This window comes from Mustelus asterias, chromosome 1 (genome assembly GCF_964213995.1).
Source record: "Mustelus asterias chromosome 1, sMusAst1.hap1.1, whole genome shotgun sequence".
In the NCBI taxonomy this organism is placed as follows: domain Eukaryota; kingdom Metazoa; phylum Chordata; class Chondrichthyes; order Carcharhiniformes; family Triakidae; genus Mustelus; species Mustelus asterias.
In genome coordinates, this window is record NC_135801.1 from 120,707,130 (window position 1) to 120,721,143 (window position 14,014).

At 40.4% G+C, this 14,014-nt stretch overlaps 1 protein-coding gene across 1 annotated transcript; it reads right to left on the reverse strand.

Moving 5' to 3' along the window:
• Positions 1–1,055: 1,055 nt before the first annotated feature.
• Positions 1,056–10,773, reverse strand: LOC144499295 (fibroblast growth factor 9-like). Its single transcript, XM_078221412.1, has 3 exons — positions 10,500–10,773; positions 8,692–8,795; positions 1,056–1,301 (listed from the first exon to the last, which is right to left on the reverse strand). The coding sequence occupies exons 1-3, from the start codon at positions 10,771–10,773 to the stop codon at positions 1,056–1,058; spliced, it is 624 nt and encodes a 207-aa protein (XP_078077538.1).
• Between the last annotated feature and the right edge of the window lie 3,241 nt (positions 10,774–14,014).

A 14,014-nucleotide genomic window follows, 5' to 3' on the forward strand; every position in this document is an offset into this window, starting at 1 on the left:
CGAATCAACCCTAAAGTCCTAATCATGAAGATGGTTATTCTTTCATTGTTAGATCTTAAGACGAAAGAAGACACTGTGTCGGTGAAACATTTTCAATACTTTAATTCCCTTTTTAAATGTGTACTGCATTCAGTACAGAACTGGAAAGGATTCTTTATAAAATAAAAAGAAACTGATGCTTCTCTCATGGTACAGTCAAGAGACATCTACATATAGATTATTATAGATAATAAAAAATGTTCCTTGAAAAGAAAGTCTATGGATAGTACAGTTTGTTTCATTATGCAGTAATTACTGCTTGCATTGAGAGAGCCCTCTGAGTGAATATTGGCACAGTTCATTTTGTGTTTTCTTATCTCACCTGTACATTTCTCAGTAAAAATAAACTCTGCTTAATAAATAATTATATAAAATAAATATATGTGATTTGAAATTGTATAAATACATCCATCCCAAAAGAACTGTAAAAAGACTCCTGTCCAACGTTGCCCAAGACAATGTGAGTTCAAGTTCTGCCCATCATTTTTTGATGGAGGTCATACCAATGTGCTATAAGAAACTCTTTCATTGTTTTGATACTCCGTGGTAAGAGTGAATAGTCTAGCGGTCTTCATATTGGATATTTTAGGATGACGCTTTGCTCTCTCTGCACCAAGCCCAGGTTGTGTTTTTCCACAGTTACATGAAGGGACATTTTTGTGGCACTACCATGTCAATTTAACTTGCATCCCAGAGAAAAGGCACCAGCAGCACCATAGATTAAAGTCCATGATCAAAACATGCAACTTCCCTTCATCTGCTGCTATAATATAACATTACTGATGTCAGTAAATTGTGAACTCATAATTTTAAGATGTAAAATCCTGAAAAGGTAATTGCACATTTGAAGTGCTTCTCATTTGAAGAATCTAAGGCCACATCTTTGACTAGGCATCCTTTTGAATCCATTCTCCCAACTGCTTGCAGCTGTAGGATGCTGTTGCTCTCCATCCTTGTTCCTGTGAAGAACAGGATAAATAATTCTTCTTCTTCAGTTGATCTATAACAGGTAAGCTTCAACTATATCCTAATAAATCTCTATAGAGTTCAGGGACTTTCTCAGGATCCACAGGTCTTGGCAAGAAATGTGTAAATTTCTGATGTCTTTTGGATCTACTCCCATCTCTTGGAGATCCATCCTTATTAAGTGCAACAAAATATCGTCGTCCTGTGTCATTGTGTTTATACAGGTTCGAAGAATACGTGTTGTACCAATTTTCTTCAAATTGCTCTCTAAAGATGCATTCTGCTGTCAGTTTTTCCTAAAAGGAACATAATAGAAAATGAAGACATGTAATATAACTGCAAATAAATAGTCGGCTAAAATCTTTTACAATTTTGGTAAGATTACAGAAAAGATTGATTTTGATATCTTGACCGTGTCGGCAAATTTACTTCAATGATAATAGCGTATTGCAGAATATGAAATATTTATGTAAATACAGACTTTGCAGATATAAAGACTCATCATATGCACACAAATTGTTTCAGTGAACTAAATCTTGTATATCTTTTGATTACCAAGAGAGTAGTAAATGATTCCACAGATAAACAATATTATTTAAGTGCTCTTGTTCTTATACCTGGACATATTGAATAACCTGGGCACAGTGCATAAAGAAAAGTGACAAAGTGCATGTTCATAAGTAAGTTTTCCCATTCCTTTTATTTGTTCTTGCGATGTGGATGGCACTGGCAAGGCTGCATTTATTGGCTTAGTGGCCCTGAAAAGATGGCAGAATTTCTCCTTAAACTGCTACAATCCTTGTGATCATAGGGCTGTTACAATATTGACCCAATGACAATAAACAAACATCGATATATATCGAAGACAGGATGGTGTGAGACTTAGAAGAAGGTGATGGTGTTCATATAACATGTCTGTTCCTGTCCTGCTCAATGCTAAAGGTTGCAAGAGATTGATCATCCATTTAAATGAAAGGGCAGGAAATCAGGCAGGTTTCCATAAGGTATGCAATGCTTCATTCAATTTTCCCCCAAGTACTATACAGAGGCAATATGCTTATGTGAAGAACCAGAAAAGTCTACCTCAAAAAATGTCCTCATTTGAAAAGTAGAAAACCTGTAAGAAGAACTTGTTGGAGAGCTGGTGTGCAGTGGGGGTAGGAGAGGGGGAGCCAATTCAAAAGTTGGTGGATTGTTGACTCCTATCCTTGCCTTTTAAAGATGCTGAATAAAGCATCTTGTAGTCAATTGTGGCTGCCCAGCAGGAAGCCAGCCAACTAGGTAAAGGAAGGGTGGGTGGTGCGTCCTATTGGACCTACAGGCCAGGATGATCAGGGAGAGAGGCCATAAACCAGAAGTCAGTCATGACCACCATTTTAAAACACCCTGGCAAGGATTGGTGGCAGCTGCAGCAGAAGTATTCATTTGGAGGCAGAAGTTTTAACCAATAAGACTGTTAATCCATTGAACTCTTAGAGCAGCAGCAAGTAAGATCTTGTTTTTACATTTTGATAACACTTATGCCAGCAATGTAGCATTCAGGATCCTTGCAAGGGATGAAAGAACATTTGAGCATACCTGCTCCATCCCCTCTATGATTGTCAATTGTTCAGAAGAAGAAAACAATTATACCTGTTAACTCTGTCTGTCTCTCCATAGAGGTTGTAAGGCCACCATATGTCTGCAAGAATGGAGGAAGAATCTGCAAAGGGACACAGACCAAGGATGACCTGACAGCTTGATGATGAAAGCCTGTCAGTCCTCCTCTCGGCTGTGAGTGATCGACGGGAGCTCCTCGTGCCTCATGTCGGGAAGAAGAGACGTCTCAGTCTGACCAAAGAAGCCTTGGATGAGGCAACAAAGATAATCAGCAGCCATGGAATCATCTGAAGGACATGACTGTAATTGCATAAGAGGCTCAAATGCCACTTATGATCTGTCAGGGTGAGAGTGCAATAAATTTGCAGATCCCTATAGAGAAGGGTGTGAGGGTGTGATGTTTGTCAAGTGTAGGATTGCTTAGTGCCTTGACTAAGGCACAAAGTGGCATGAGGCAGAAATCCCAATCCACATGGCACCAGGGTGGGATTATGATCTGCAACACCTGTTAGCTAGCAAGAATCATTGAGAATTGTTGGCTGCCAACGAAGGAAGTATTGGGAACACAATTAAAAGCATGATGTTAGACTTTCAACAAGGTCTCAATAGAAGATAACTATGTAAAGTTAAAACACATGGAATTGCAGGTATTGTCTTGAGATGGATAGAAGACAAGAAGCAAAGAGTTGGAATAAATGGGTCTTTTTCCAATTGGCAGGCAGTGACAAGTGCGGTACTTCATGTATCTGTGATAGGATCCCAGCTGTTCACATTATATATTAATGATTTGGACGAGGGAACTAAATGCATTTATCTCCAAATTTGCAGATGATACAAAGTTGGGTGGGAGGATAAGCTGTGAGGAGGATGCAGAGGTGCTTCAGTGTGATTAGGCATTTGCATGATGAAGTATAATGTGGATAAATGTAAGGTTATCGACTTCGGTAGCAAAAATTATTATTATTATTATTTGAGTGGGTGTAAATTGAGAGAGGTGGATACTGAATGAGATCTTGGTGTCCTCGTGCACCAGTCACTGAAATGAAGTGCACAGGTACAGTAGGCAGTGAAGAAGGCAAATGGTATGTTGGCCTTCATCGCGAGAGTACTTGAGTATAGGGATAGGGATGTTTTCCTGTAATTGTATATGGCATTGGTGAAGTCACACCTGGAGTGTTGTGTGCAGTTTTGGTGTCCTTATCTGAGGAAGGATGTTCTTGCTCTAGAGGGAGTGCAGCAAAGGTTTACCAGGCTGATTCCAGGGATGACAGGACTGTCATATAAGGAGAGACTAAGTCCATTAGAATTATATTCACTGGAGTTTAGAAGAGAGAGAGGGGATCCCATAGAAACTTATATAAAGTTCTAACAGGGTTAGACAGGGTAGATTCAGAAAGAATGTTCCCAATGGTAGGGGAGTCCAAAACTAGGGGTCATAGTTTGGGAATAAGGGATAAATCTTTTAGGGCTGAGGTGAGGTGAAATTTCTTGACCCAGAGAGTGGTGAATCTGTGGAATTTACTATCACAGAGAGTAGTTGAGGCCAAAATATTTTGCAATTTCAAGAAGGAATTAGATAAAGCACTTAGGGCTAAAAGGATCAAGAGATTTGGGGGAACGCAGGATCAATGTATTGAATTTGATGAACAGCCATGATCATAATGAATAGTGGAGCAGGCTCGAAGGGCCAAATGTCCTACTCCTGTTTTTATTTTCTATGTATGTTTCCATGTATGTTGGTGCCCTTCAAGCACCTTGTTTGTTTCTCGCACAGGTGAACATTGGCAGCTGCAGAAGAAGGGTTGAGCCTCAGCGGGTTAAGCATAGCATTGTTGCTCTGCATCCAGCACCAGCACAGATACACATACCTCGGCGGGAATGCATGAGTCAGCCCAAAAGAATCTACACACTGGAGTGAGCACATCACAGTCACAACACCAGCTGTTGGAGATTGAGATGGAACAATCCTTTGGCACTTGGAGGAGTTTTGGAGGCAACCTAGATGTGAGCCTTAGGCTGATGACAAGCGTCTGACATCATCCATAAGGAGCAGATGCTGGATGACAGCGCGAGGTATGTAGAAATGTGGCAAGTATTCCAGAGGGGTTGTATATACTAGCACGGACTGTGGAGGTGTCCATCTAGGCCATGAGCACTGCAATCACCAGCTCTTTAGAATGCATGACTCCCTCCATTGAGAGACTGGTGAATGCCATGGAGAGTCTTTCTTTATTTGTTTATTGTATGTGGGCATCACTGGCTGGGCCAGCATTTATTATCCATCCCTAATTGCCCTGAACTGAGTAGCTCACACAGCCATTTCAGAAGGCAGTTTAGAATCAATCACATTACTCTGGATCTGGAGTCACATGTAAACAAGGTAAAGAAGACAGACTTCCTTCCCTAAAGGGCATTACTGAACCAGATGGGTTTTTATGACAATCAATAGTTTCCAGATTTTTTTAGTGAATTCAAATTTCAACATCTGCCTTGGTGGGATTTGAAGCCAGGTCCCCAGAGTATTACCCTGGGTCATTGGATTACTAGTCCAGTGATAATACCACCATGCCATTGTGAGGTATGTGTCCTGAACTGCACTCCATCACCTTGTCTCTGATCTCTGGAGCACAGACCAAGGCAAGAGGAGAAGAAGGCACCTGGTTCTGCAGCCAAATCCTGGTTCCTGTCAGGAAAGCAAGGACCAAATTGCCCTCATCATGGGGAATGAGGATCTGCCGTCATTACCAGGGTCATTTGGAGATTCTGCTCCCGTTCCTCTCCTCTTAACACAAATACCTCAGAGTGCTGTGGTGACAGATGTGCCTCCTGTCACTGTGCAGCAGACTGCCATCACACTGGGGCCCTCACAGCCTTAGGCCACCACAGGACACCCACCAAAGTCACCCCAGGCAAAGTGACATAAGCGTCAGCAGCCGGTCTCCAGCACAGGCTGTTAGCAAACCCTCTTGCTCGGCCTGCTTGACTAGCGTTGTCAGCACTAAACTAAATGGACTCACGGGCACACCTGAATAATTCTGTAAAAAACTTTCATACAATGATGGGCTGCTGTCTGCAAAATCCTACAAAGGACTCAGGACCCAGAGGTGGAAAGATTCTGAGCCATTGTTGCCTTCAATACCACAGGCATAGGGAATCAATCAACACAATTTGAGGCAGTCTCTCCAAAAAACAGATCACACATTGATACGACTATCTCCCTGGAGAGATGCAATCTTCTCAGGTACTGGTGCTCTGACATTTGGATGTAGGTCATCCTTTGCCAGCATACTCTGTTGGCAGGATAGTGTCTTTACCTATCAGCCTGCTGCTGATACTGTCTCCCCTCTACAGATTCTGGCTCAGCAGCACACAGCTCCCTATCACTGGCCAGCTCCCCTCCACCTTCTCCTTCTCCTCTCCTCCTCACTGGAGAAGGAGCCTCCTCCAGGGTGGACAATACCCATGGGAACAGTGATCTCAGGGTCCAAACATGGGTAGAGAAAATAAACTTCGGATCTATCTCTAGACACCCTTCCCTGACAATATCTCACACTGAAGGCTCAAATGATTATTCAAGTAACTTATAACACTGGTAAACTCTCCCATCTTCATCAGCAGACTCTAAGTCAGCCATAGTCCCACTTGCAGTCTTTCTATCCACCTTTGCAATGCCTCCTTATACCTAGAGTAACTCCCTCTGAAGATTTTTCCCATGCACCCACTGAAAAATGGCATGGGTAATGTGATATCTCAGTCTATTGGCCTGTTATGAAGCTTAGTTTTTCCAAAATATCTGGTGAATTTCTGCTTTTGGCACCTGCCTAACTTCATCGGGGACTGGGGTGGACTGGATGGCAGGTTAGCATCATGTCATCATGCTGGATTTCATGCAAGTGCCATGCAGTGACTGCAGTCCCAATTTCAACATGTAAAATACACCCCATCAGTATAGTGTCAACAATGACCCACCATGTTTTTTTTTGTTCTCTGTCCAGAATTGTTAATATGATATTGGCTGCTTTAAATTGTTTTGCCAAACCTTGTTCAATTACAAGGCAATTCTTCTAAAAACCTGACCGCAATAAAAAACTTATATTCAGTTATTTTAAAAAGCCCATTCATTTAGATAGTTTTATTTTTGTTTTTGGAATTTAATTTTTATGATTAGTGTTGATTAGATTGATATAAAATGACAAATTCTTAAATCAATATACTATGCAAAATTATATATCATTCTTTAAAAAGAAATGGTCCCTAATGGATTAGACAACGTTGCCAGAAGCCACTGCAGGGAAATTGCCATTTAGGCACCACCTGCTGGAACTTAAGTCTATTACAGGAAAAAAAAACTGTAGATGATAATTTGATTGTTAATAAATGAAAATATTGTAGTTTGGAGTCAACTTTCCATTCTATGAATTATTTATGCACATCAACGTATTTATTTTTGGCTACTAATTGCGGCAATGGTTTCAATAAATTACATTAATCTACCAGCTTTACTGTTGCAAATGCAATAATATTCATCCCATTATGTTATCTAATTACCAGCAAGTTTTTCATTTTAATGTGACAGGATTGGTGCACATTATTTTATAGTACTGTATACTATACTAATGTGGAAACATTGGTAGCATGCATAATGAATAATACCAAAAAAGTTGCCAATCAGGAATTCTTTTTTATTCATTAATGGGGCATGGGTGTTGCTGGCTGGCCAGCATTTATTGCCCATCCCTAGTTGCCCGTGGGCAGTTGAGGGTCAACCACATTGCTGTGGCTTTGGAGTCACAGAACCACATGTGTCACATGTAGGCCAGACCAGCAGATTTCCTTCCCTAAAGGACATTAGTGAACCAGATGGGTTTTGCCGACAATCGACAATCAGTAAATTCTTAATTCCAGCTATTTTTTATTGAATTCAAATTCTACCATCTACCATGGTGGGATTTGAATCCGGGTCCCCAGAACATTAGATGAATTTCTGGATTGATAGTCTAGATAATATCACTAGGCCAACGCCTCCCCTCTTAATTGCTAAATGTACTGATCACTTTAACAATAAATTTACTGCATTTGTATTCCAGCTAGGTAAATTTATTTTATAACCCAGATTACATTAATTGGAACAAAAAATGTTAACAGCCTTGCAGTTCCCTTGCATCCATAACAGTATCAGAAACCCAGTTTAGTTGCCGATGCCAAGCTATAATGTTGTCTAATCAGAGACTCAGTGGTGGTCCCCACTGCACCAAAGTATTATTTTTGTTTCCAGGATGATTTATAATTACTAACTATCTGAGTGAGATTACTTAATTAGTGTTAATTAGTATTGAATTTTAAAACTTGTAGACTTGTGTTTCATGGCAGCTGGATTAAGAATGCAATGTACTAAGTATATAGTAAGATTCTTAATTAGGCAGTTATCTCATAGTTTGTTTCTGGACAATTATAAAATGAACCTAGAAATCAAAAGAAAAACTTGCAGTGGAAGCATTGGTAGAGTGTATGTTGTGCCTGCTAAAACTTAAATTTTCCTTTTTAATATCAGAATTAAAACAGCATTTTCAAGCTAGATTGATCCTAGTTGTCCCAGGAATTGATCTTTCTCCATTCGGCAAGTACAAGGAGGAATTTAAAAATCTCATTTAAACAATATACAATTGTTCCTTTTGACGTTTTTGAAGATATTTGAGAAAGTAGCATATGTTTTATACAAACTAATAACTAAATAACAATAGCATTTAAAAAGCTATGAACAAGTTCCTCTATATTACTCCAGTATTTATCGTTTCACTCAAGAGTGAAATAAAATAACGACTTTTGGATATGACACAACATAATTCAGGATGCTCTTTGACTAATAATTATCTGATCTTCTTGTATTCTTCCTCCAATATAACTACTTAAAATATTTCAACATTCATAAGCAGCAAGTATAGAACCGGATAGGGTGTTTTGCGCATTTCTGGTATTATACAGGTATAATTCGTACAAGAGTTGTCACAAAATGTTCACGCTGCAATATTAAATGTAATGGGTTGTTCCTGGTATAAACTTTTTGTTTGAAAACACAGTATTACTTACCGAGCCATAGAGTTCTCCTTTATCGTTCATTCCCAGGTACAGACCACTATCCACTCCCCTAATGCTGACCAATCCCACAGCTATGCTGATGAACTCCAGAATCCCTAGGAAACAGAGGGAGGGAAGGCTTGAAAGTTTGCATTTTCAAAGTCATTTTGAATAAGTTAAAAAATGAAATGTTTATTTTGGTTGGGCGATGGCACGTTCTGCTGCAGTACTTCTGAAATATACTAACACATAGAAACAATGGTCAGAGGGGGATAGGACTGTACAGTGTGCTCAGAATAACAAACACGGTGATTTCTTGAAGTGGTTGTATAATTCTGGGATTATAATATGACCACATAGTCTCTAGAATTTCCGCAGGTGCCTGCCAAAAACTGAAGATGATCTGGGCACCGTTCCACGTCGCTCTCTTGATAACACAGAAGTTTAGCCTGGCAAATAGAGGAGTTTCTTTTTAAGGCTTTTACAAGAAGATGCAGGACAAAAATGCCCGAATTCTAAACTCATGCCCACGCTGCTCCCTGGTCGATTCAGTTGGCGATTAAACCTTCCCAATTCTTGAGAAGTATCCTTGACATTAGTTAGGTATCTGTGGGGGGAGTGAGAAAGCGGACAGATATATCGCGGATATGTTATTTTGGTTAAAATCCAAAGATTAAATAATAAGGTTTTAGGTCCGCAGTGCATGACCTGTTCAGATCGGTATTTGAGAGGCTGGGGAATCCGAGCCGTGACCACATTCCCGTGGCTCGGCACCGTTCATTTAACCAGGATTTCTTTAAATGTTGAAAGTTGTGCACTGTATCGCCAGCGCCGCTGAGGATCGCACTATTGTGATATGTAAACCTTCACCGTCTATTACAATCTGCAAACGGGGCGTGTATTTTGTTCTGAAAAAAAGGATCTTCTCATTTTTTGAAAAAAGATATGTTGATTCAGTCTTAAAAGTGCCTCAACGTCATAGCCACTCGGCGTGGTTAAGATATTGCGTGTAGCTAAGACGTTTATGGAATTAAACCTGTTTGAAAGTGTGATTCATCTCCTGTCCACACCACATCAGTCAGATGGGGAATAGGGGCAGAATCAAAGTGAGGTGTTTGAAGAGAGTGTCTCCAGTTGTTTGATGCACTGCTGAAAGTCTGAATTTTATCTGATGCCGTCACCCTAGAAAGTTAAACGGCATGCAAAAATTAAAAGGTCATTATGATTAACTTATTTGGTGACCGCCCCAACCCCTCAAAGTTACAGTTATTATTCAATTTGGGAGCAAATATTGTATAGGGCAGGACAAATGTTCCAGCCTTTGTAATAAGTTGAGAATTGCAGGGGTACGGGGTAAAGGCACTAAGCCATGATGCTCGTTTGGAGAGCCAGTGAGGACATGATGGGCCAAATGGCCTCCTTCTGCGCCATAACGACTCTGTTACTCTGAATTCAAACATGAAGCGTAAATCAAAAATACAGCCGAGTGGCAAAGCAATTCTAAATATGCAAATATTCATCCAGGTATTTTAATATCCACCAAACCTGCTTATATCACAAACGATTGAAGTATTCCTGCAGAATGAATTGATGCATGAAGAACCGACAGCAACAAATCAGCTAAAAACGGGAGGCAGAGTGACGATGATAGCATAGTGACAAACCCAAGAAATTTGGATCAATCTATTTCTGATTGTGATGGGAATCAACTAGTCTTCACACGTTTCACTGTTTCTATATTTAGTAACATACGTAAAGTTCAGCGCGTCAGGAAAATTGACGAAGATAGAAATTTTCTTTTTTTATAAAGGCATACCTACCAAATCGGCTGTGGTCCTGTCTGGTCCCCTGCACTGTTCCACCTGGCAGGATTTCCAAATGAAAGCCAGTTCTACAGTAGAGCTGCCTCCTTCGCAGAATTCCCTGCAAATGCACTAAGTCCGTGGTGGTGCTTCGCGATAACCTGCTCTCGGTCTGAGCGAGGTGATCGCTCAGGAGGACCGGGGCGTCCGCCGCAGGGAGAAAGAATGGGGCCGCCATGTGTCCAGCATCCAGACCGACCAAGTAGCTCCCGATGTCGGCTAACGGAGCCATGGTGAGCCGCTGTCCACAACCAAGAAAACAGTTCAACGCTAAAGTAGGAAACGAGGAATGGGAGACAAAAATATAAAACAAGGGACACCAAATTAAAGGTTACGCCACTGATAATTTGTCTGGTTTTCTCTAAGTATTCCACTACCTATTTCATGCTCTTAAAAGCGCAGAGGCTTAGCGCTTGGAACGAACATATTCTAGTTTGGTGCTGTTATGAAACGGATCAGATTAGCCGACTGTTTATATACATACCGTATGTAAATAAGCCCTCTGGGTATATGCTAATAAACTCGTCTCATTCAGGTCGCCAAAGTTTGTATTTATTTACTTTCAACTGCAGTCCACAAGACAACGAAATCTTACAATGTTCAACATACTAACAGTACAACGGGGAAGATCGACAATGCACAAAGAAATAATATGCTGAGTGCTCAGAATCTCCGTTCCCACGTATTTGCTGCTGAAAAACTGCTGGGAAGCCTTCTCTTACCTTTTGCTCAAGGTGGTAATATATTGGAGTTATTTCCCTGGTCTAAGACATGCATTTTATATAAACATCGGGCAGTTTGATTTAATAAGTACTGCTTGATGTGTGTGCATTACGTGGAACAGGTGCAAGGGACGGTACAAGTGGAGGCGTTACCTGAGACATGTACCTGCCCAGGCACATTAATGCGTGGAGAAAAAAACCCCCAGTGATTTCTGAAACCAAACTTCAATCGCAAATACAGCAATGATATAATAACATGCTCTAGTGCTGGTAAATAACATGCTCTAGTGCTGGTAAATCACGTACTCCAGTGCGGCTAAAGCGATCTCTCACTAAAGGCAGAAAAAGCAACTTGAGCCGCGCTCACATTCTGAACTTCAAAGATTAAAAAAAACTCTACAAATCCCCTCTTCCGGATAGGAACACACAAGTTTCATTTCGAAGTCGTTTCATTGTTAAAAAGAAAGATGGATGGAATTATTACTGTGATTTAGCCTTTATTTGCCAGAATCTGGCCTGGGAACAGTCCAGGGATGGAAGTATTGGTGTCTGCATCTATTTATCAGTCACGGAATTCCAGGAAGTACTGAAACAGAATTCTTAATAAAGGGCTCCAAGGGCTGAAAAGGGAACCTTTGCCCTTTCTAAATCTAAGAATTCAGTGTATCAGAAATAGCAGCATTGTAATCTTTTAGGGCAATATAGAGGCACTCTCTATTGAAACCATTCTAAAGTGTTTCTTCAATACTTAGAGCAAGGTTTGTCTCGTTCGGTTTATTTGCAATAATTGCCCTGGTTCCAATCTCAATGTGATGGATCTTTTCTGACTGCGGTCACCTTGTAATACATATATTAACGCGATAAATAACTCCATTGCTTTACTTAATCCATTTGTCAAGAACAATTCTTCCACGGGACATGAGGGCAGATGCCCAAAAAAATCTACTTTAAAGGGTGCGCGTGCGTACGCATCAAGCTGGCGATGCTCCAGCAATGGAGAGATTTCCAATTTAATTACATTTTTGTCTTGAGCAGTAATGATGAATTACACAAAAAGAGTATCAACGACCTCATAACAGGTGTCTGTTGTGTTATTGCGCTTTGTAAACCATGATGTCATGTGGTAGGACCCGCTAACCGCTATAATTGCAATCTCAAAGCATATCTGTGTCAATACAATAACCGAAATGTTAACACTTCCACTGATCAGCGCTTTGAAATCTCTGTCTGATTGTAGTGTGAAATCAAAGCTGAGCAGATCAAAGTTTGGGAAAAATCCCGTATTCAAACAGTACCTTCTCAAAGCAAGTTTTATGACCACTTGAAGATGAAGACCCAAGCGTTGGTGGTGCGGTTCTTACACTTCGGAAACGATTGTACTCTTAAATGTGATGTATCACTTAGGCAGAGGGGCTGTTTGGTGTAGATACAATGTAATCCACGAATTAATGTAACGCGACAAAGTTAATCAATGTTTACCCTCTAGATTGGGTGGCACCTTGAACATTCTCCCTACTAAATGTAAAAAAATGTTCTGCATTGCTTGATTACACTGCAGATGATGTTTACCATGGGAATGATGACAGGGCAGTCACTTCGTTGATTGCTTAGACTCCTTCAAATCATCTTCAATCATTCCCAAGTGTTATTCTATTTCTAGAGTCTTATGCCAGTGTATTTGTGTTTCGACATACCAATTACGACACACGATACACGCTGACATTCACAGTCGCAGGCTTAATAATTAAATGCAGATTTCTGCAGCGATTATCCAGATTTGATTATAGAGAAATAACATTTCGTATTTCTATTTATGTGAAATAATGTTCAAATCTTGTTTATTTGGGGGGCGGGTGGTACGCAATCCCGAGTCTGCTTGCATGTCAAATTACATGCATCAATTTCGAACAAAATTTAGGCGGGGGTGGGGGTGGAGGCAGCGGGGAAACCCCTCCGTTCAAGATATTGGTTAAGCGCCTTTCTAAATTGCCAGGCTGTATTCAAATCTAATGAGTCAGCTGATGGAGCACACACTATCTGAACACACATTCGCAGAAACCCTTCAGTCGCTGATCTCAATGCAAGAGGCAGTCATCAGTAAATCCCATGTTTAAATGTTGTGTTCTTCGTTGTCTAGATACCAGTAACCTTTCGTAACACAATCCCTGGATCTTGACTACTATCACCTATCATGTATTGTTACATTAGAGGAATAGCCTTTTGAAGACACTGAATGAGGATTGATAAAGGTCATTCTTTTTTAGATATCACAGCCTGGGCATTGGCATAATCATCACTTTACTGAACTTTACAAGAAACCAGATTATTTTGCATGAAATAAAGAACCCAACTCCTCCATAAAGTATACGTCAAAGTTTGTTTCCTATCAATTATTATGTATGATACATGGAAGGTTATTTTTAGTTTCCATTGATTACATTTTGTTGATGTCAGATTGAGGTGACATAAAAGTGACTACAGGAAAATGAAGTTGGAGGCACCTGGCATGTTCCGTCTTTGACATTACAAGTAGAACAAAGGACAAAAAACAAAGAAAATTACAGCACAAGAACAGGCCCTTCGGCCCTCCAAGTCTGCACCACCATGCTGTCCGACTGAACTAAAACCCTTCCGAAGACCATATCCCTCTATTACCATCCTATTTGTGTATTCGTCAAGACACCCCTTAAAAGTCACTATCATATATGCTTCCACTACCTCCCCCGGCAGCGAGTTTCAGGCACTCACCAC